The sequence below is a fragment of the Narcine bancroftii genome, chromosome 8 (assembly GCF_036971445.1).
Source record: "Narcine bancroftii isolate sNarBan1 chromosome 8, sNarBan1.hap1, whole genome shotgun sequence".
NCBI classification, from domain to species: Eukaryota; Metazoa; Chordata; class Chondrichthyes; order Torpediniformes; family Narcinidae; genus Narcine; species Narcine bancroftii.
The window spans coordinates 41,042,327-41,066,200 of record NC_091476.1 but is presented as its reverse complement, the minus strand read 5'-3'; the positions used below and the strand labels follow the sequence as shown (position 1 = coordinate 41,066,200).

Genomic DNA, 23,874 nt, shown 5'->3' with positions numbered 1-23,874 from the left:
TTAAAGATGCCAGCCGAGTGGAAAACATTTGATTACTATCTACAAGGCACAAGAGTAATAAATATTTGGTAGAAGACAAGTCGCTTGCTGTGGGATATTCTGCCTCTGTCCTGCTCTTGTAGCCACAATATTTACATGGATGATCCAGTTGTAATTCTGGTCAACAAATGTGGATGGTGGTGGGTACAACAGTAGCAATTCCACTGAATATTAAGAGCAAGTAGGTACATCTGTTTTAGAGATGGTCACAATTGGAATATAAATATTATTTGCCTCTTACCATCCATATCTGAAAGTTGTCTAGATCTTGTTTCATATATCTGATGCGCTCTATAAATGACCACAAAGACTGAGAGTGAGAAGCAATAGGCTTTAACACACTTTAGATTGTAACTGACCCGACTCCATGTGCTCGAATGAATGGATAGGAGGAGGGAGGTTGACCTTTATGGCGAAGTCACAAGGAGAGGAGTTGCTAAGAACTGAGTCATCAGTGGGCAGGCCAGCCACTCATATAAGCAGTATAGGCATATCATCATTGCATGCAAGAAATGCTTCATGTTCTGAGGAAATGTAATTTTCCAACTTGAATTCTGTTGCAGTACAGGCGATAAAACTATCTACATTTTTCCTAATTGCTGCATATCCATATGTATTTAAAATAGAGCCATATAATTTATTTTAAACACAAAACTATCCTGTTTCATTTTAAAATGTCTGTCTTTTTGCATTCTTTTTGACAATCTGATTTGTATATTGGGTTACATCTGGTTTTTGACTTGCAACACAATAGCATTGTTGTGGGATTCATTTAGGAGCATGATGACTGAGGGTAAGAAATTGCTTTTTGCACGTTAATGCATGATTTCATGCTCTTGAGCCTTCTCTCTGATATGTGGATGAGAGGATAGAGTGTCTTGGGTGCATTAGGTCCTTCAGCATGTTGGCTGCTAATAAGAGGCGCTGGGAGTCTATGATGGGGAACCGAATTGCATGATGTTCTGTATCTTGCTGTGATGCATCTAGAAAGCGTACTTTCAATGGTGCACCTGAATAAATTATTGAGGGACAGTTTAAAAAAAAAAATGCAGGTGATGATTCAACTTGGGTATTACCACATTTTCTTGCTCTAAATTATATAATGGAAAATGCTAGGAGTATTCAACAAGATAGCACATCTCAAGACAAACCGTAAATGTTTCAGGTTGGTGACATCTCAGTAGAATTGGAAATGCATAAGTTGTAAAATGTAGAGAGATTCTGGTATTTGGAGTGGGTGATGAGTGGGATAGGAGGAAAGGATTTTTATTGCAAGATAACAATGACAAATCCCTGCTCAAATGGTGGTGGAACTTTGGAATTCTCCACTCCAAGGTCTGTGGAGCTTCAATCATTTAAAACCAAGGGCAAAAAATTAATATGAAAGAAATAAAGGGATTTAGGATTAAGGCATGTGATCAACTCAGACCTCAAAGAATTATGAAGCTGGCTCAAGGAGCTGGAATGTTGATGACGAATGGCCAAACTTCTTTGCCATTTAAATTATCGTGATCAACTCATCAAGGTTGTCCATTGTCACCCCAGCCTTGTTTGCACTGGTCATTGAACGATTAGCTCAGGCAATTTGACAGAACAAGATTAAAAGGATAAGAATTGCAGATGAAGAATATAAGATTAAATTATTTGCTGATGATGTATTGATTTATTTGACACATCCAGAACATGCTTTGAAATATTTACAAGAATGTTTAGTTCAATTTGGGGAGTTATCTGGGTATAAGGTGAATTGAGATAAGAGTGAAATATTGCCAATTTTGGAGGGGGATTATGAAGAGTGTAATATATGGTATTTTCACGATATAAAAGTGATTCAGGATTGTTTCCGCAAAACAGGACATCGCTGAAGAGCTGGCTCTGAATGGGCAACTAAAGCGGCATCATCTGCAAAGAGTAGTTCACGGACAAGTTGCTCTTGTGTCTTGATGTGAGCTCGCCATGAAGACCTTGTATAGTATAGCAGTGAAATAAAAGCTACTATTTTTTTAAATTCAGCTCAAGGAAATAGTTTCCTTTAAAGAGTAGCCAAACAAAGTAATAAAACCATTGTTCCAATCTAATCCAAAGAATCTCTGAAAAATGGGAGAATTGTTCCCAAAATTGATAATACTGCTCAGAAGAGAAACATTGAGATAGCCAAAGAATTTACTAAATTGTGCCCAGATTCTCAGCCTACGTCTCATTATCAGGTTATCTGTCCGTTTTGAAAAGGGTCATCAATACTGATCAGACAGATTTTATTAAAAATCCTATTATTATAATATGCATCAATTCTCAAATATATTTACCTTTCATTCCAACAACTGAATATGTTCTCTTGTTGGATGCCAGAAAAGCGTTTGATTGAGTGGAATGGGAATATATCATTGCCACCCTAAAGAAATTTAATTTAGTCCAATTTTTAATCAAGTGGATTAAATTATATTTAGGCCCTAGCGCTTCAATACATTCAAATTCGCAACAATAAACATTTTTAGGATTTATAGTGGAACTCAACAAGGTTGCTCCATAAGCCCTTTACTTTTTGGCCTGACTTTGTAACATCTAGCAGTTTCTTAGCATGATAGTAGAGATTTTAGTGGTGTAGAGGTAATCCTCAACTTGCAACCTACTTGAGTTATGTCCACCCGCACATAAGACCAAAAAATACTGAACATATGCTAAGATTCTTCATTAAAGGTTCATTTTTTGAAAAATTGCTTTCATCCCTTGTTAAGACGTGCAAATCCGACTTGCGATCAATCTGAGTTATGACCAATCCTTTGGTCCCAATTACGGTCATAAGTTAAGGACTACCTGTAATTAGAAATGGAATCGAACATAAAGTCTCCATATATGCAGATGACCTCTTACTTTTTATTTCCAATCTTGAGATTTCTTTACCAAGTATATTAACTTGGCTCAATTTAGTCAGTATTCGGGCTATAAAATAAATGTTCATAAAAGTGAATTATTACCTATAAAAGGGCCTTCAGCAATCTATGCTAATTCATCTTAAAATAGTTAAAGACCAATTCAAATATTTGGGAATCACAATTACAAGAAGTTGTAAAAACTTATTGAAAGAATTTTTTTAGGGTTAATTAACCAGACTAAAGAATTGTTGTCAGAATGGTCATCCTTTTGTATGACAATAATTGGACTTATTAATGCAATTAGAATGAATATTTTTTCTTAAATTTTTGTATATGTCAATCTTTACTAGTTTTCATTCCTAAAACTTATTTTAATTCACTGGATTTGATTATTTCTTCCTATTTATGGCAAGGTAAACAGCCCTCTGTGTGTGTGTGTGTCTATTTTATATACACATATATAATATATATATAATAGAGAGAGAGAGAGAGAGAGAGAGAGAGAGATAAAATCCATCTTCTAAGGACCAAAAGGAATGGGGGCTTATCTCTTTTAAATTTTAGATATTACTATTGGGCAGTCAATATATGAAATTTTTTATCACTATTACATTTTGATACCTCAGATGATTATCCTTCTTGGGTAGAAAGTTTTGTTTTTGAGTAAGTGACCATGGGAATTGTCAGGGCAGGGTGGTGGACATTGTTTCTGTGGACTTCAGCAAGGTGTTTGACAAGATCCCCCATTGTTGGCTTGTCCAAAATGTTAGAATAAATTTAATCCAAAGTGAGACAACTTGGATGAAGGGGAAATTGGGTAATGGTCAAAGGTTGCTTTTCAAATTTGAGACCTATAAACAGTCATGCCACAGTGATTGGCCCTGGATCCTTTGTTTGTCTTGTACATTAATGATATGGAAGGGAATGCAGGGGCTTGATAAGTAAATTAGTAATAACACCAAACGTTTTACTTTAATGAATAATGAGGGTTGTCTAAGACAGTGGTTCTCTTTTTTCTTTGCATTCACATACCACTTTAAGTATTCCCTATGCCATAGGTGCTCTGTGATTAGTAAGGGATTGCTTAAGGTGGTATGTGGGTGGAAAGAAAAAAGTTATAAACCACTGTTTTAATCGTACCTAATGACTTGTTATGTGCACGGTTTCATAACCCCAAAGGAAATGGGCAATGACAATTTTTCTCAAGCAAAATATTTCAGTAACAATTGGTCAAGAGCAATGATTCTCAGCTTTCCCTTCCCACTCACATACCACCTTAAGCAATTCCTTACTAATCACAGAGCACGTGACATAGGGATTAAAGTGGTATGTGAGTGGAAAGTTAGAAAGAAAAAGGTTGAGAACCACTGTCTTAGCTGGCGAAGAAAGCAGGCTACCTGTGTTGTCTTTTCCAGGAACTATGTACTTGTACCCCAAGGTCTTGCTGGTTAATTATACAAGTAACACTTTGCGCACAATAGTTGAGGGGCATCTGAACAGACAGTTAAATGTGCAGGACCGAGATATGGGATTATTGCAGATAATTGAGATTCCTTTTGATAAGTATGATAATCAACATGGGTAAAGTGGGCTGATACATCCGTTTTGATTCTGGACTGACTTTATCTAACTTTGTTGACTTGTTCTATGTTTATCACTGCTGTTCCAACCCTTGGTTAACACTGAACTGTATAGTTGAAGCAAGTCTGTCATGAACATTTTAGTTGGCTTCGGTCAGAAGTTGATAAAGCTCATTTCTGATTCACCTCCAGCAAGTTAGATTTAGAAACTGCATATTACTAACTTTACTGCTATACCTTCATGTGCTGCTAGCGAAAGAGCAAATGGAATTTTACTGCTTCTGGTGGCCATTGTGGTAACTGGTGCTTGCACTTGTCAACTTCAAGAATTTCTCATTGGGATGAAATAACTTTTTTAGAGTAAAGTGATAGTTTTAGCATTTGGCCAGAATGCAACTGAATACATTTATTTCTTCACACCCTACTCACCAAAAAAAATTACATTGCATTAATTTTGGGGATAAACAGGACTGCAAGGATTTTTCAAAATCTGCATATCCTGTTTTATAATAATTGCGATCCCTTTAACTTCATAAAGGATTTTGTGCTTTTTTTTTTCTCTACAGGAAGTTGACCAGCTTCGGATGGAACGTTTACAAATAGATGAGCAACTTCGGCAGATGTGCGCAGGTTTAAGGACCCCCGCAAACCGTTCTGACAAAGAAAGGGGCTATTCAACAGATGAGAGCACAAGTTACTTGCGTGGGGGAAGACCTTATGGTAGTCGAGGGCGTGGCAGGCGAGGCCCAGGTTATGCGTCAGGTATAATCTTAAATTGTCCACTCCTAGTTTGGGAGAAAAAAATATTTTTGGTTTTTTTTTGTTTGGGATTCACTTTTTTTGCAGCTTTTTTCAAAAAAAAAGTTTGCTTTTTCAATTTCTCACTAACTACAAGATTTTCAAACCATTTTTCAAATTCATGAGATCGAATTTGGATTCTCCTCCTGAATATTAGTGGCCTGAAGGAGAGGCAAAATGTAAAGAATTCCAAGTTTGCCTGATGACACGTAAACAAATGGAAGAGCAGGTTGTCATAATGATGGTATTTTGTAACTTAAATTTAAAAATGTGTACAATAACTTTTATCGCTGGGTTAAAAGAGTGAAACCTGGACAAATCAACTTAATAGAGATACACTGAGGGGCTTAGGGTGGACAGCCAGCACTATTTTCCTGGAGTAACAAGAGCAAATCCCTGAGGACATTCTATTTAAGGTGATTGGAAGAAAGTTTAGGGGAGATGTTGAGGTTTTTTTTTATACTGAGGAGTGGTGGGTGCCTGGAATGCATTGCTGTGGGGTGGTGATGGAGTCTAGTACAGCTGGGACATTCAAAAGACTGAGATAGGCACATGTAGAGGATTGTGGTTGTGATAGAGGATTGTGGTTGTGATAGAGGATTGTGGTTGTGATAGAGGGAGAAATTAGAAAAATAGAGGATTGTGGTTGTGATAGAGGGAGAAATTAGATTGTTTCGGTGAAGGTTTTCATTGGTCAGCACAACATTAGCTGAAGGCCCCCTCCTGTAATGTTCTATGTTCAAATATGAGAAACTGGAGTGAAGTACTGTACTTGAGCACAGTCAAAAGGGAGACTGTTATCTAAATGGAGACCGAAGTACAGTGAGATATAGGTATTCTTGTACAATGATTGCCAAAGATTAGCAAATGGGTGCAGCAAGTGGTTAGGAAGTCGATTATCATATTAATCTTTATTGCCAGAGGTTTGGAGTATGGAAGTGGGGAAGTATTGTGTAAGGTATTGGGGAAATCACAGGTATACTGCATACAGTTTTGGTCCCCTTGTTTAAAAAGGGTAAACCAGCATTGAAGGTGGTCTAAAAAGAGATTCATTAGGTTAATTGGTATGCAAGGGTAATCCTTTCATAAATATCTAAAGAACTTGGATCCATATTCTTTTAGAATTTAGAAGAGACATAACCTTATTGCTAATGACCAAGTAAATGTCAAGATGTTTCCACCAGTGGGATTATCTTGATTAGAAAGCAAGGCAGTGGTCATTTAAAACTTGGATGCACTGAAAAAAACCTCTTGTAATGGTGTGAATCTCTAATATTCTACCTTGGAGCATTGTGGAAGCTCGAACATTGGAGGTATTTAAAGTGATAGATTTTTAAAATATGGGAGATTTGAGGGCTATGGGAAGTGCCACAAACTTCCCATACCATTTATATTAGATGTGGCCTGAGACATGTCAACTGTGATTGTATTGAATAACAGAACAGTCTTGAGGCGCCAAATGGCCTACTCCTGTTTTTTTTTTATTTGCCCTGCCGATGACTAGGATCTGCTATCCTTTATAGAAATCAAATTAGGGGTAAAATTGGGGCAGGAGGAATTTTGGATTGTGAATGTTGATGTATGGCTTTCATAGTTGTATTTCTTTTAAAAGAGAGCTAGAACAGTGTGAGAAGAATTGTCAACAAAACTATTCAACAATGACTCTTGGCGAGATAACTTTTGTTTTGAAAAGTTTAATGTATCATTTCAGAGCTGAGTTGTGATCAGATCCAAATACTATTCCTGAAATGAAGGTCATTGTTTATTTCAGTTGCTTAAATTGTATTCAGTAATAAACTTATTACATTTCATTTACTTTCCATTATCTTAATAATTTTTCCCCTTTCTCGTTTCGAAGGTAACAACTCTGAGGCATCTAATGCCTCTGAGACAGAATCTGAACACAGAGATGAGCTAAGTGATTGGTCGCTGGCCCCAACAGATGAAGAGAGGGAGCCATATTCACGTCGAGGTGATGGTCGCAGGCGTGGCAATGCCGGGCGTGGACGTGGTGGAGGTCGCGGTCGTGGGAGTAATAAAAATATGTCAGCGACTTCAGGTAAAATGGCCACACATTGTTTTGTGACTGTCCTTCTCTGTATGAAGAATATCAACTCTTCTCAAACTTGCAGACTTGTTCTGGTCAAGGTATTTCTTCAAAGAAGTATGCTTCCTTGAAGGGCTCAGGCTGGAAATGTTGATTATGCACCTTTACATTCTGTGGATACTGCAGGACCTGCTGTGTTCCTCTAGCATTTTTTAAATGTTGACACAATGTTTTATCAGTTTGTGGCTTGGTCATTTAAGTTTAGATTGTCATTAAAATCTAAATAGCACTTTTATGTTTTGATTGCAATATGTATCCTTGTCTGTTAAAGTGAGTTTTTTTTTTACCAACAAAGAGATGAAGCTTGTGTATATACAGCTGACTAATACTGTTAACTTTCAAACTAAGCAGGTTATGATATTTTTAATTGTGGAGGAGTAAGAGCATCTTGCTGAGAACTGAATATATTCTTTGTGTATGTGTGTGCATATATGTTTGTACGTGTTCATTCAGGCCATCACATACTATGATCTGCAGTCCTGACTCCCAATCTAGGATGACTTCAATTTTTTTCGGGTTTTTTGGTGTTTTAGATGAATACTTGAGGGCAGACATCCGTAAACGCAATTCGTCAAGAGACTCGAAGACTGGAACAACGGACAGCTCATTGGAGGTAGCCTTTCGGTTATGGTTTTTGTTTGCATAGTTGAGATTTGTCTGCCCTGAGATACAGTTTGGAAGGATTATATTTAGCTATTAAATGGGTTTGAAACTAATTCTATCAAATTACACCTCCAAGTGTTGATCTTTGAGGAAAGAAAGCTGCATTGCAGCTGATTTTTTTAATTAAAAAATTTGCATATACAAATTGAAATGTTAAATAAATCCAATGGATTAGGATTTGTATTTCAAGGTTCCTCTATTGTACGTCAATACACAAAATTTGCTTTCTTTTGTTTGCCCATAAAGCCCACTCAGTGTTGCCACAGGTCCATCATCTCTACAAAGAAGAGAAAGAAGCAAGAGAATCCCTTCAAAAGCATGGTCTGTGGATCCTGCCACCTCTCCCAATGCTGCAGCCTCTTGTTTTCTGTAAACCTCTGTTACTGCACAACTTCCTGTCTGGTTCAGAATGAGCATCCAAATCAACCTCAGCCCCTGGTTCCAAACTCCAGAAACAATTAGGAAGCTGTCAGCACCCGTGGCCCTTTGGGAGCTCTGCTCACCATCAGCATCCTCACAATTTCCAGTTAATATCTGGTCCCACGAGTCTGTCTCCTGCAGCATTACACGAGATTGGCCAAAGAGCCCTTTGCTGGACCACTCCTGCAATCTCATGTCCTGTAAGCTCTCCTCCCAGAATCAGTATGGTGGTGTTTTACTGGTCTGGTGTCCTGCGCCTACGCGCTGCTCCCTTGAGGCCTGCAACTCTCATAGTTTGGACTGCCAAGCATGAGCACTGCAGTCTTGGGCAGGGATCTCTGTGGGTTCTCTAAACAAAAAGGCTGCTGGTCCCATTCTACAGGTGGTTTAAATCTGTATGTCCAGACAATAGGATTCCACAGGCAAGCACTGGAAGTCTTGTCTCCGCACCCTGCTCGTGCAGGTCTGCAACGGCATCGACATTTTTGTTGGTCGAAGTGACAAGAAGGAATATGCCCTTGTTGACCAAAAAAAATTGTGTAATGTTAGAACATACCTATGCTCAACAAATTATCGTAAAGGAGGCAAGCAAGTTGGGTGCTACTGAAGATGGTTTGAGATAATCGAGGAAGATTTTGGAAAATGGAAGCACTGAGCAGAACAAGAGTAGCTAGCTTGTGGAATGTAAGTGCGTGCATTCAGCATTGCGTGTAAGTGTAAAAACGGGATCATGAGCATGTGGCTGGAAAGATGGTGCCAAGAGAATAGCTTAAGTTCTGGTACTTTGGAATGATTTTGTGGCAAATGCAACAGGACAGGGACCCAATATCTTCAGAGAGGCTTTGCTTGTTCTTTTGGGGAAGCTTAAAACTAAATTGGCAGAGCTGGGAACATGAAAAGTGTTATAGGAGGGAAGGAAACAGATATACTGTATAAAAGCATGCAGATACAGAAAACTTGAGAAAAATCTGTTAACAATACTATGCAAAAATAAGTTTTAAAAAAATTATTTCAAGCTACAGTAAAGGACTTAACAGAAATTAGTCATTAGCAAGGTGGATAACGAGGTGGAGGATTTGTTGTAATTCATGGGTGTGATCAAACTGCTATTGTGGAAATGTGGGGGCAGGGTGACCAATTATAGAAACTAGTTATTTCAGGGAATTCAACACACAGAGGATAGACGTGATGATGTCAGCACAGGACTGAGAAGGGATCTTGGCTGGGAGGGTTAGAATTAGTTTGGGTAAAGTTAAGATGCAGAAAGGGGCTGAAAACGTTGGAGAGACTTGCTTAGAGACTTCCAAATGATACTGGTTATATAGGGCTCAGTGCAAGTAAGAAAATTGGAGGTGTGCCACAGGATATTGAAGGGACTTCAGTCTACAGACTGGACAAATTCAAGTTGGTACAGGAAGATGAGTTCCCAGAATAAATAGGATGGATCCCTAGTTCAAGAACCAAATAGGAACCAGTTGTTTTGCATGGGTACTGTATCTTTGGCTTGGCTTCACGGACGAAGATTTATGGAGGGGGTAAAAGTCCACGTCAGCTGCAGGCTCGTTTGTGGCTGACAAGTCCGATGCGGGACAGGCAGACACGGTTGCAGCGGCTGCAGGGGAAAATTGGTTGGTTGGGGTTGGGTGTTGGGTTTTTCCTCCTTTGCCTTTTGTCAGTGAGGTGGGCTCTGCGGTCTTCTTCAAAGGAGGTTGCTGCCCGCCAAACTGTGAGGCGCCAAGATGCACGGTTTGAGGCGATATCAGCCCACTGGCGGTGGTCAATGTGGCAGGCACCAAGAGATTTCTTTAGGCAGTCCTTGTACCTTTTCTTTGGTGCACCTCTGTCACGGTGGCCAGTGGAGAGCTCGCCATATAACACGATCTTGGGAAGGCGATGGTCCTCCATATAATCTACTTGTAAAGGGTCTCCTCTGAAAATTAATCTTTGTGTAATAAAATGTTTCAGTTCAATCTGAAACCAGGAATTTCCATTTTTTGAAAGGAAACTGAATGTATGAAGGGAAGGTTTGCTGGTTAGACTGGAAATACTGGAGATAAGTTGATGACCAATATCCAGCATTTAGGTATATGAATTGCAATAAATATGCATTCCTGTTAGCTACAGATATACTCAAAGAAGAGTGGTTCAACTATGGATTGCAGGTAAATTCAAGCAATTTCTAAATCCAAGGAAGGAATGTATTGTCACTAAAAAAAGTAGTTTAGATGATGTTTAGGTGAGCTCAGTAATGGATGCCAAGAAATAACAGAAAGGAAAATAGGGTAAACACACGAAACACAAAATCTGACCATAAGAAATGTTATAGCCATATAAATAGGAAAAGATGGCCAAAGAGAGATGGGAGAATCTATAAAGCTGAATAAGGAGGCTTTGGGGGAAATAAACTGATGCTTGGCATGTGTGTTTCCAGAAAAAGTCACAAGAGCCTGCCAGAAATGCAGGAGAACCAGTGGCGCAGTGGAAACGGTGCTGTACAATGCAAGTTCAATATTGGCCTCCAATACCATCTGTGTGGAGCTTGCTCATTTGTTCTGTGGCTTGTGTGGTATCTCGCTGGGTGCTCCAGTTTCCTGCCATTGGCCAAAAATCTGGTTGAGTTTCAGGGGAATCAGATGGAGTGGACACGTGACAGAGATGCTTAGCAGGAAAAAGGGCAGTGGAATTAATAGAATCAGTCCAGTTTGCAAGATCAATGTGGGTTTAAGATTGGAATATTACAAAATTGATCCCATTTGACCTCTTAGATTTTTATTGGCTACATTTGGATCATATGATTTTCAATGAGATCCCACGTAACTGAGCAAAGCCAGGGTACATGGAATGGGTGCTTATATTGCAGCATAAATTCAGAGTTGGTCACTACGTAAGGCAATGTTGAAATGAGCAGGTCCTTTGATTTGCAAGCTGTGACCAGTAAGTTACCAGAGTTCAATGGTGAGGTCCCCAAGATTTAATGATCTCTTTCATCAAGGAAGTTAAAGGTTTCAAATTAGCTGGTCATACAAATTTGAGATTGCAGAGACTTCAAAGTTGAAATAGACCATATATGTTTGTGGCAGATGGAATGAAATATGGAAAAATGTGGGATTATCTGCTTTGATGATGTTCAAAAGGATCTGGGTGTCAAAATTTCACTCGGAACTGCAGATGGCACTTCAGAAACTAAAGAGGACCATAGCTGAAATATTGTGTACAGTACAACTCCAATTATCTGAAATGGTTGGGACAGGACCTTCATCAGATAAACATTTTTTGGAGAACTTTTTTTTTAAAAACAGCCAATAGCAACTGCAAATAGCTTGTAAGAGTATTTAAATAACAAGGGAAGACTTTTTAAGCATTAAATGATGTTTAATTCTCACCAAAAAAAAAATGCTTGATGCTGCCGATCACTGAACCGCCCCACCGAGGGGCCCGCTACTGCCAGGAGGTTGCACTTCTTGATGATGTTGGGACAAGAGATTATTCCGACTGCTTACTGGGAGACAGTGGCACACAATTTGAGAGGGAAAGTTGGAGAGAAAATTCAATAAGGGAAGGTAAAGAAGGAAAGATGGGAGGGGGGTGGGTGGGGGGGGGGGGAAAGTTACCTGAAACGAGAGAATCATCATTCTAATTTCATGTTGGATGAATTTTTTTTTCAACCTGTGAGGTCAGTTTGGCTCCAAAAAAATAATTCTGATAAATGTGGGTTTCAGATATCCTCGTTTATCCAAAAAAATTTTTAAAATGTCAGATAATGGGATTTTGGATAATGGGAATTCTACTGTACTAATTTTGACTCTGAATCCTGGGAATTCAGGTCTGCCACATGAACAGAAATGTAGACACAACTTTTTTAGAGTTTAGCAGAATTGGGAGATGAACTTGTTGAAGCATACACAATTCTTGAGCTGGGCAAGATAAATGCAGAGAGAAATATGAAGTGAGGAAAACTCTTCAGTCAAACACTCAAAAGCTGTTACTACATCTTTGGCATTCACTTCTCTGGAGGGTTGCAGAGCTTCATCCGTTGATTGTAATTTTTAGAGTTCAGATTTGTAGATATTAAGAAATCGGGGAATATGGATTGTGTAGGAGCACGAGGTTGAAGAATAGCCGTGATTGAATGGCAGAGCAGGATCAAGGGGCAAAATGGATTCCTGGTCCTAGTTCTTGCGCTTTAATCTGACCCAGCAATTACACCACCAATTTCAGTCGTGACTTTACATTGCTTTCATTTTACATAACTGCCAATCAAAAACCAACTGCTTGTTTTTAGGTTTATTTTCTTTTGCATGCAGATCTAATTGTGTGAGATTTCTGCATGTGTAAGTAAATTAAAAGAATGTTACAATTAGTGATTGCTTCTGAGAGAATAGTGTTCCCACCTCCTCTCCTTGTAAAATGTCACAAGTGTTATTCTGAAGGAGTGAGTCAATGCCAGCCCATTTCCTGGCAGGGTTTCTGACATAAAATTTGGAATTCAGGTTTGCTGAAAAAAAGTGTGAACTGATAGGCTTGGGTTAAAGAGAATGTTGTATGCAGGCAAGCTTGCTCATTCTTCAACTTGACATTTTTCTTTGCATTGTCTTCAATCTAGTTTCCACAGGAGCAAGTGATATTTATCAATTCACTTGTTTGTAACAGAGGGAATATTTAACCTGTCCAGTCAAGGGTAATTGTAAGGGTGATGAAGAGAGCAGAAACAGATAGCTTCATTAGTTGATCAGGTTATTCAATTTTGGCAGTTCATGAGAAAGATCCAAACTAGTTATGGAATTTATTTGTTCTCATGTCTGTACAAAACTGTGAAGCTAGGAGCTGATGCAGCAGTGTAAAACATTGTCAAGAGTTTCTCCTTTCCCTTACTGACAACTGTCATTCTTTCGTACCTACTGATCATATTAGGTAAATTTACTTCACCAAGTTCTCAAAGCCTGAAAGGTTATTTTTGTTATTATTTTTATTTCAAAGGAGGTTATTTCACCTGTCAAGTGTGTGGTCTGGGTTATGATCCCACAATCAAAATTTACTTAAGTTATGAATTAACAGTTTATTTTTTCTTGTGTTTTTACTGAAAATTATTTTCTAAAATTGCATAGTATTTCTAAGTGACAAAGCAGTCTAGTTGTACACAATCAAAATTGAATAGTTTTTGCATTTTTATAAAAATATTGACTCATAAACAATGTAATGATTTTATTTCCAATGGGTTGTTTGAACTTTATTGCCTTTGGATTTTAAAGCTTATTACCTTTCTTCCCTTATGTTTTGCTGGCACTTCCAAGATTGGGAAACAACAATATGGGGAATCACAGGTATGGCTGAACTGGCAAGATACTACATTCTAGTACAGCATGGCATGAGTGCTTGAAATAATCCTGTGAATTCTGTCAAGATGCACATTGCTGAAGTGGATAATACACAAGAGTCCACACCTTGGTGGGGTGATTGAGACATGAATTTGAGGAGGCTTTTAAATGTGAGGAAGTAATAATGCAGGAAGTTCTCATAAAAGGCTTTTCTTCTGCTTATGGAGCAGACATGGCAGGGGCACACATACAAGGGCCATGTGAAGCAGGCAGCAATTGGGAAAGTGGATTTTGGTGTCAGCAGGAAGTGAAGGATTGGTAAAGTTTTTCTATTGGGCTATGGAAGAGCCAAACCCGATCATCAGAGATGAAGATGGTATTTGTCAGGCAAGTGAAGAGAGTTCATTTTAAAAGTTCAGTAACTTGAGCAAAAAATAGGAAATAAGCCAAAGTGTCAAGATTTTTAGAACTATACATAAATAGAAAGCAAAACCTGCTTGTGATTGAGTATTATCAGATTTTTTTTCTGACCTTAATGTTGCTAAAATACCTGCAAAACCATTTAAAGTTATTCTGCCAACTTAAGTCGGAATAAATGTTGGTATCTTTCTGCCAACTTAAGTTCCAGTGTTCTGATTTTGATGCAGGTCCAATGTTCTGTGCAGCATTTAGTTTCTGAACACTTTCTGATTTGTTTCAGATCAGAACTGACAGCAATAATGAAAGGAGTATCACGATGAAAGCTTCACACAGCCCAAACGTTTTTGGTGAGAGCACTCGACAACGCATCGGCAAGGAGCGGACTCCAAAGAAAGAGAAACCAGAGACTTGTGCAGACAACCAGCAAGTGATGGTGAACGGAGTATCTTAAAGCGCGTACCTGCAGAGTGATATTCTCTCTTAATTTCCTTTCATTAACCATACAAACCAGATGCTTACATGTCACTTAGAGAAAACTATTAGGCCAAAGACATAAAACTCATTTGTGCATAACTGATGCACATGGTCCACTTTTGTCTTTTGGTGGACAGGTGGGACATTTGTGAAGTCACCATTTTCATTTCACTTAGCAAACTCCTTTTTGAAATAAAATAAAAGTATATTGTTTGATCTGTGCCTTCAATATAACTTGCCAGAAGGGGATAACCTTACTATAGTTGCAGAAATCAGGGAAGCTAAATGAGCAGAAGACAGTAACAATGTAAAATACATGTATGTAGATAAAGTGTGGTTAAATACCGGGGAACCTTTACAGAAGAATGCATGCTTTTCATGATTTTCCTTATATATGCATCTAGTTGAACAGTAAAGGATCAGAAATCCTTGCACTGAAGTTTGTATGGCATTGATTGGTCAGTGTGGGAGGGCACTTATTTCTTTACATCTCTACATTTGATGTATAAGAGTAAATGTAAAGAATTAAATAGTGTATTGTTTGAAAGGCATCTAATGCCTGGAGATTGTTGCCAAACCGATGATTTGTAGTTATTTATTTTTGGGAATGTACAGTATTTGGGGAGGGGGAAAGCTTTGTTTATGTACCTGTCCACTATGGGCTATTGTGTTAACTTAGTATAGATGATTAACAAAGGTAGATTGACCTTAACAGTGTATGATCTGCAATGAGGCAATATTTTTCTCTGTACATAGTAGTGAAAAGAAATAATTTGGTTTTATGTTGATATTGTTCGGTTGAAGTGCAATATATTTTGTATGCAAGCAGTTTCAATTAATAAAGTTTGATCTTCCTCTGCTGTCTGTCAGGTAAAAGTTACTTCCTTCTGATTTGCTAGTCGCAGTTTGAGTTCGAGACCATTTTTAATTACTTAATTAGCTAAATTAATTCAACCAAGATTTATTTGCCCGTTGATTGCTGATTTGGTGAATTTCCCTAGTAAAGTTATGAAATGTTATGTATGTAGTTACAATGGTTTAAAAAATGACAAGATCTGTTGTGTATACAAAATTTGCAATATTTTCTAATCTATTCCTTTCCCTTGGAGTCTTTTTAATTGTGCATAAATCAGTGGAAAGTGCAATGAGTTACATTGCTATTGAGGTAAGAATGGAGGAGAACTTAAAAAGTCATTTGTGTGAGAAAATAAGTCATTAATCAGGTTTTGTTAGTCATAGTTTTAAAACAGAAATGGGGCATTCAATCCAATTTGTGAACTGACCAAGTTCTCTCATTCCATTTTGCCAACTTTTGGGCCATAAACTTCAAAGCCTTTCCTGTCCTTGTAGCTCTTTAAAATGTTGCAGTTGTACCCAACCTCACCATTTCCTGTGGCAGCTTGTTCCTTATACCCACCATTTGTGTGAAATAGATGCCCCTCTAGTTCTTTTTAAAGCTTTCTGCCTTCACCTTAAATCTATGTCTTTTAGTTTAATATTCTTCTATGTTGGGAAAAGGGCAAGTCTGCTTTATCTGTGCCATTCTTAATTTTATAAAACTCTTAGATTTCCCCCTTGAAAATTGGATGAGGTCTAAGTCATGTATACAGTTGGCTAACATTTGATACACCAGTTGGCTAACATTTGATAAGAGGGCTCCCTGTGATTGGAATTAAATTTATGAAAATGTACAGTATGTTTAACGTTTATGCCCATCATTGTTTTTAGGCATGCTAATCTTCTATTATCCATACCAGAAAGAGTGAAATCACTCATTTCTCTTAATCTTAGCAGCATCTAAAAACATTTTCAGTATTCCAAATAAAACCAGAACACAACTCACAATCATTGCTGTCATTTTTTTTTCTGAACAGATGGATGCTTTATACAACCAGAGTTTGATGCGCAGTAGTGTTCTCCAATTAGCATCACAAGCTCTGCTCTTACCTGGTGTGGTTCCCTCATTTAGTTCTAAACATGCACTCTCTCTCCCTCTCTTTTTGGCATCTGTCTGAAACAAAATCAAACTGCTTGTGATCTTCATGTCATATTTGATTGCAAAAAGTCCTTGTACAGTACATGGACAGCTGTATTATAATAATAATGACCCAGTTTACCTCTTTCCACCCTTTGTAAATATGAGCTCATCCATGACCCTGCTGCCTGAATCCGAAGTTTCTGACATATGCTGGTTCTTTAAATTCTGTCCATAAAGCAACTCTGAGAATCCATCCTGAACCTCCCATTAAAAATTGTGACCATCTTTTGACGTCTGTCCCACCATCTCTCAAATTAGATGTGAAGTTGTAGATTGGAAAAGGTGCAGAAGAGATTCACTAAGATGTTGCCAGGATTAGAGTATTGAGGTTTTGGGAATGAGTTAATAGGCTAGATCTTTATTTTCTGGAGCATAAAGGCTGGAAATAAATTAAATCTTTAGCCTTTTTTAAACTGTTACAGTATGGACCAGGATGAACGGCAGGTTTTTTTGTTGTAGATCTTTACCTCCTGATGACGCTGCATGTCCTGCTAAGTTTCTCCGGCACTTCGATGTTTTGGTGATTTTGATGCAAGATTTTTTAAACCGTTACAGTATGGACCAGGATGAACGGCAGGTTTTTTTTTGTTGTTGTAGCTCTGTACCTCCTGATGACGCTGCTCATCCTGTTAAGTTTCTCCGGTACTTCGATGTTTTGGCGATTTCGATGCAAGATTTTTTAAACCGTTACAGTATGGACCAGGATGAATGGCAGGTTTTTTTTGTTGTAGATCTTTACCTCCTGTTGACGCTGCACGTCTTGCTAAGTTTCTCCGGCACTTCGATGTTTTTGCGATTTTGATGCAAGATTTTTTTTAAATCACTGCCTCACGAAAAGAAAACAAGAATTTGTGCTCAAACTCCTGGAGTGAAATTGAACTGACACTGTCTTTATTCAAACATTGAGTGTATTGCATACATGGCTCCAGGTGAGTTCAACAGGAGGATTGTTTCCAGTCGATAATTTTTCATCAGAGCTATTTTATTTTTACTTTGAATTTCCATTCTTGAAAAACTAAAATAAAAACTACAAAAATTCTTTGTTTGGTTTATTGACAGTATTCAATTCCCTCTCTCTAAAATTATGCGTTAAGTCTCCCCCTTTGCCTTTGAGAAAGACTCAGTTACTTTGATGTATTGGATATTGAGCTAGCCTTCATTTAAATATCTGCAATCCGTTTCAATCGCTGAGATCTTAATGTTCCAAGTGAATGGAAAAGTCAGGCCAGACTGAGCTGCTTGGCACTAAAATAGTTTCCTCCTGGGTGATGGGAAGAATGGAATTAAATTTTGTGCTCGTTTGCTATGGGAAGAAACAGTGACCCATGTAATTGATTTCTCTGGAGGTTTTCAACATTAAACAAATTGCTGCAGTTAACCACCCTTCCACTGAATGGATCAAAAGCAAATAGGATCCTGAATTTCATGGAGCAATAAGGATTTTTTTTTTTAAAGTTGCATTGAACCTTTATTTTAAAATGAGCCCAACTGGAATGGTGCATCTAATTATGCTTAGTGCTTTTCGCTAACGAAGTGATTGATCCACAAAAGCTTCACTAGAATAGTTCCAGAGATTATCAATTTCAGCTGCAAGGCTAAACTGAAGAAGCGTTGTTAAGAGTTTGCTTCATATGGGGTTTGAAGAGCCAGCATTGTTTCAAATGGCTGTAAGAATTCTGATTTCACCCTCAAAAACTTCCAATTTATTAAGTGGTTTTCACTTTGAATGATGCTTCACCCTCTCCATCACACCAGGTTTCCAAATAGATAAGGGTTTTAGGATGGTGCAGGTATTGTTCCACCCGCATCCCTTCAGCGACGTGTGTTTGATCCTGACTTGACAAGGTATCTCCGGAGTTGGCATGTTCCCTTCAAGTGTTATCTGGTTGCTCCAATTTTCTCGCACGTCCCCAAAATGTGTTAGTATGTCAACTTGTGATCGTGATTTTTTTTTCTCTCTATAGACAGACTAAGATAATTGGGCATGTGCGAGAAACTATATTACTGGAAAATAAGAGGGAAAATTAAGTAGGTGGGCAACTGAGAGCCAGCATCAATTTGATGGGCTGAATGGCCTCATGAAGCCCAGACAGTGGGAAATGTTCTTCAACCCACACTGTTTTATTCTCTCCCCCCCCCCCCCCACGTGTCCACGTCAAATATCCCCATCTAGAATCAATTTAAATAAACTCGTTAATTCAAAATCGACATGTCTTTGGGCTGCGGATGGGAATCCACGCGATTGGAATTGGACGGGCCAGATTTGAGCCCGGGTTGCTGGACCTGTGAGCCAGCTGTGCCTCTTATTTTGTGGGGTGGGGGGGGGGGGGGGGAATTAAACATATCCAGTGTATTGAACAAAGAAAGTGAGAGGGAGGAGTACCAGTTGCAATGATATTTAGGAGAGTGAAGTCCACTCCTCCACCCCCTCCTCCACCAGGCAGAGTCCTGGAGTGAAATGGTCCTTCCAGCCCATCCGCTCCCTCTCCTGGACCTGACTTGACCTTCAGCGCTCTCCCCAACCTCTCTCCCCACTTGTCCACTCTCTCCTTTCATGTAGTCTCAAAACGTCCCGTCCCGAAACACGGACTGGCCTCCCCTCTCCCTGACCCGCTGGGACCCTCCTTCCCAGCCCATGGCTTTGACCGATCGCGGCCGAGCGACACTTGCCGGTCAGAATTCTCGCTCTCTGGCCGGGTTTTACGTTAAGCTCCGAGGGGAATCGCCCTCGTCGTCACTTTAAGCTATTGTGAAGTCACTTGGGGCAAAAGGCGAGGGCGCCTGGAAAGTGCGGCTTGTACCCTTTGATCAAGTTGCCTGGCCTTTGATTCAGAGAATTACGTGGACGGGTCTGAGTCCTGGAGACCCCAGTTGATCCTCTGCTCCCAGCAGAGAGGTTCCAGGTGGGTGCTGAAGTCTGAGGGCAACCAAATCTCACTAGAAGCGAAATAGAATCCTGCAATCTTGGGCAAGCAAAGAGCTGCTGAAGTCGGGCAGCTTCCAAGGGTACACATGGTTAGTTCCGGCTGGGACCTCTTATCGACAGTCTCCAGTTTCTCGTTCCAAGCGAAAAGAACGAATCAGAATTTATTGTCCTGAACATGACACGAAATTAGTTGAGTTGGAGCAGGATTAGAGGTGCAAAATAAATTATTTCTGCAAAAGGACCACTTCCTAGTGGTTCATTGTCCATTCAAAAATCTGCTGGTGGTGGGGAAGAAGTGGATCTGTACCTGGTCCTTTTCAGGCTCCTGCACCTCTTTCCAGTGTGAAGAGGGTCCTTGTGGGTAGAGGCTACTTCACCAAGATGCCACTTCTTGTAGATGTCCACGATGGAGTGAAGTCTGACGCCTGTGATGGCGTTGGCCGAGTTCACAACTCTCCGGGCTTTTCCTGTCCTGTGCACTGGCACGTCCATACCAGACAGTAATGAGTAAAGTTCAATAATGAGTAAGTGAAAAATGTTTGTGATGTCAGCTTCCTACAATCATTCATTGGTATTTAATGTCATATTTTGAAATGCGCTGACCTAGTAAATACTGATGATACTGTGGTCCACAATCTTGTCAAACTTATTTTTAAAAATACTACCAATAGTCCCTGAAAATATTTAAATTGATAGTAATTTCTACGATTTACAAATCATTAAAATTCCAGAGGTGTCACAAATGCTTGATATTAACTAAATTATCTTAAATAGCTGTCACTGCATTTTAACTTCAGGGTGTCTTCATTGTCCTTCTGGACTTCCTTTTTCAGATTAGATGTTAAAATTGTGATCCTGAGCAAAACACGATATGCTGGAAGAACCGGCAGGCCAAATGATGTCAGTGCGAGAGAAAGAATGGGCAATGCTTTGGGCCACAACCTTTCGTCAAGACTGAGTGTCTGTGTAATGGGGACAGGGCCACTGGGGGAAATGGGGAGGAGTGAATGAGGGGCTCACAAAACTCCTGTCGAAGAGAAAACTCATTTCCAGCATTTTCTGTTTAGTTCCAATTTCTAGTATTTATGGGTTTTTTTTTACAGTCTGACGATTTGAAATTAGATTGATGGACTTGTTCAAAGTCAGATGGAAAATGCATCTTTTAAAGCATTATCTCTTTCTACCACAATTGATGTTAAATTTAGTGAGGACGTGACCAGAATTATTGTGTTGATGTGATCCAGAGTTCTCTGAAGAGTGCTATGGATACTGAAGGATTGAAATTAAAGACAAAAGAGATCAGCAGGTGTCTGTGGAGAGAAAAACTGCGTCAGCCGTTCAGGAGTTTTCGAGTTTGAATGGTCAGGTCCTTTCTGTCTGAGTAATGGAGTTGAACCAAAATAAAGTTGTGAACTCCTGAATGAGTCTCAAACCAGGAAAATAATGTTGCTTTTGAACACATTGAAGTATAATCAAAACTATCACATCTCCACCCATTAATGAAAAGCAAGCTCTACAGCAAGCTCCCACAAAGAGCTTTAATAATGTTGATTGAGGGTTAAATTGTGTCTTTTGCACAAGGTGTGCCTCCTCTACTCTTGAGTGCACAAGAGCTATGGGATCTTTCTCATCCATGAATCAGTCAGACTGGCTGTGGAGTGTTAACCTCCTCCACGAGCTAGCTCCATCTGCCAAAAAATTAGTGCTCTGTTAGGTGGGACTTGAATTCACAGCCTTCTAACTCACAGGCACTATATTGAGCAGGGCATAATATCCTGAATTAGTTAATCTATTTGTATTCAGCCATGTTCAGAACTTAGAGTTGTTTTGCTCACTGCTCAACAATGTCTCCATAGTTGCCTGAAGACAATACAATAACATTTACAATAATGAGAGGTTTTTCTCAAGATTCTAAGATTCATTTATCATTGCATAATAATACATTAAAATATGCTATTAAAATATACAATCTCCGTGTTGTATGTGATGCCATTAGTATTGCCCAGCGCCCTTTCGGTCAGTACAAGTGAAAGAGAAGCAAAAGTTCTCATGTACATAGTACAGATGCATGGAAATAGGTTATATTCAAGCTTAAGTATTTTGCATTGTTTTAGAATTTTTTTTTCCCTTTCTCAGGAATGGACTTCTAATGGGTCTTATTTCGGTGATTGGTTTGGCTTTACTGCTGATTGCTTCCACATACATCACAACTAGTAAGTATGTTGTTTGCATTAGGATGAGTGTCACATTGAATTATCTGAAATTGTGTCATCGGTACAAGTGATTTTTTTTCCCAAAGGTAACCAGTGTTAACTCTTAACTGCCACCTCAGATCGGGGACAACCAGAGATACACAATAAGGAATAGTATTACCAGAGACATCCATATGCCAAGAATAAGTCAGATAAAGAAACATTTGAGATGCATCCCAGCAAGGCATTAAATTCTGCATTCAAGCTGAGGTGAAACAATGGCTCAAAGCTTTTGTGGTAGATAATTTAATTTAAATAAAAATCAGAATCTCATGCAAACAACTGGACTTTTCATTTATAAATGCCCAAAAGTGCTTCAAATGCACAATAACAAGCATGCTGAGGGAATAACAGGAAGGACAGGCAAAATAGAGTCAGTGGTCAGTGGATGTAGCTTACTTTGATTTCCAGAAGGCCTTTAGCAAGGTGTTGCGCGTGAGGTTGCTAAGCAAGATAAGAGCATGATATTACAGGAAAGATATTGGCATTGAGATGGATTGGCTGACTGGCAAGAGGCAGAAAGGGGGAATAAAAGGGGCTGCTAGTGATCAGTGGTGTCTGCAGGGCTTGGTGTTGGGACCACTACTTTTGATATTATATGTTAATGATTTCGATTATCCTAAGCAGCCTGTTCCAGACACGCTCTCTGTTATAAATTTGCCCCACAAATCTTTAAACTTTCCCACTCTCACCTTAAATATATATGCTCTAATATTTATACCCTGGGGAAAAATACCAACCATCTACACCATCACCTCTTCTCATAACTTTATAAAACTCTATTAGATCTCCCCTCAGCCTCCGACACTCCAGAGAAACCAACTCAGTTTTGTCCACCCTCTCCCCATAACCCATACTGTCTAACCAGGTAGCATCCTGGTAAATCTCTTCTTTACCCTTCCCAAGTACTCCACATCGGTCCTCTATTGGGGAACCAGACTGCACACAGTACTCCAAGTGAACTCTAACAAAAGTTTAAAATATCTGTAACTTCCTGACTGATGTCCTGAGGTTTTGAAGTGTTGCTGCAAAGTAGAAGCAAGGAAGTTTAATTTAATTTAGACATACAGCTTAAAAAGCAGGCCCATGAGCCCATGCCACCTAAACACCCCAATTAACTTATAATCCCCATATCATTTGGGGGGTAGGAGAAAACCGGAGCACCGAAGGAAATCCACGCAGACTTGGGGAGAACATACAAACTCCTTACGGATAGCACCAGATTCAAACCCAAGTCGCACTAACTGCTACGCTAATTGTGTTATTTACTTGTATAAGATTTTAATTAAAGAGCTGTATCTTGCATAAAAGTGAGCTACCGCTTTTGGTGGGTCTCAGTTGGATGTGACCGGCAATCTACTCTGTTAAGGGTCCATGAAAGCAATTACTTTGGGTGGTCAAGTAGCCTGGAGCTCACTGATCTTACATGGGAAGTGCTGCTATGCTAAGTCAATGAGAGAACAAAGAGCTCAACCTGCTATAAACACTGATGTTTATTGTCACTTCCACCAAGATACAGCAAAAAAAGCTTGGTTTTCCGTGCTATCCAGGCAGCTCGCAAAAAGTGGCCAGACTCTTGTGCCGTTTTGAATTTAAAAATTCATGAAAAGCATCTTGGTGGGAACCTGTAATGCATTGCTGGGGTGGTGGTAAGAAAAAGATATTTAAAAGACTCTTAGATTGGCACATACTGTAGATGTAAGAAAAATGCAGGGTTATAGGTTTGATAGAATGCTGAATTTGATGTGTAGTGGGTTTACAGAGGTCAGCACAACATCGTGGGCCAAAAGGACTATGCTGTGCTGTGATGCTGTATGTTCCATGTTCCAAAACAAACTACAGGTAAAAAGGTAGACCATGACGATGGTAATATTAGCAGGTACGTCAAATACATTCACAGGAGCATGTTGTCAATCCTCCAGGCATTGGCCCAATAATAGGCATTAAAAAAGGCCTTAAAGACATTCAA

At 39.1% G+C, this 23,874-nt stretch overlaps 2 protein-coding genes across 16 annotated transcripts in view; both read left to right on the top strand.

The window, feature by feature from the left end:
* The window catches only part of fmr1 (fragile X messenger ribonucleoprotein 1), a 74,951-nt gene extending 59,398 nt beyond the window's left edge, over window positions 1-15,553 (top strand). For 4 of the 9 annotated variants that reach the window (XM_069893503.1, XM_069893509.1, XM_069893511.1 and 1 more), the window contains exons 12-16: window positions 5,059-5,254; window positions 7,149-7,349; window positions 7,931-8,010; window positions 13,772-13,801; window positions 14,496-15,553. In XM_069893503.1, coding sequence (XP_069749604.1) covers window positions 5,059-5,254; window positions 7,149-7,349; window positions 7,931-8,010; window positions 13,772-13,801; window positions 14,496-14,666 — 678 coding nt within the window. In that variant the 3' untranslated portion in view covers window positions 14,667-15,553. The remainder of the gene's footprint in view (window positions 1-5,058; window positions 5,255-7,148; window positions 7,350-7,930; window positions 8,011-13,771; window positions 13,802-14,495) is intronic. The other 5 variants (XM_069893505.1, XM_069893504.1, XM_069893506.1 and 2 more) reach the window with 5 other exon arrangements.
* Window positions 15,554-19,119: 3,566 nt separating this feature from the next.
* Window positions 19,120-23,874, top strand: part of LOC138740612 (uncharacterized) — a 78,707-nt gene continuing 73,952 nt past the window's right edge. Inside the window, exons 1-2 of one of the 7 annotated variants that reach the window (XM_069893515.1) lie at window positions 19,120-19,630; window positions 21,790-21,866. In XM_069893515.1, the coding sequence (XP_069749616.1) occupies window positions 21,803-21,866 (64 nt within the window). In that variant the 5' untranslated portion in view covers window positions 19,120-19,630; window positions 21,790-21,802. The other 6 variants (XM_069893514.1, XM_069893517.1, XM_069893516.1 and 3 more) reach the window with 6 other exon arrangements.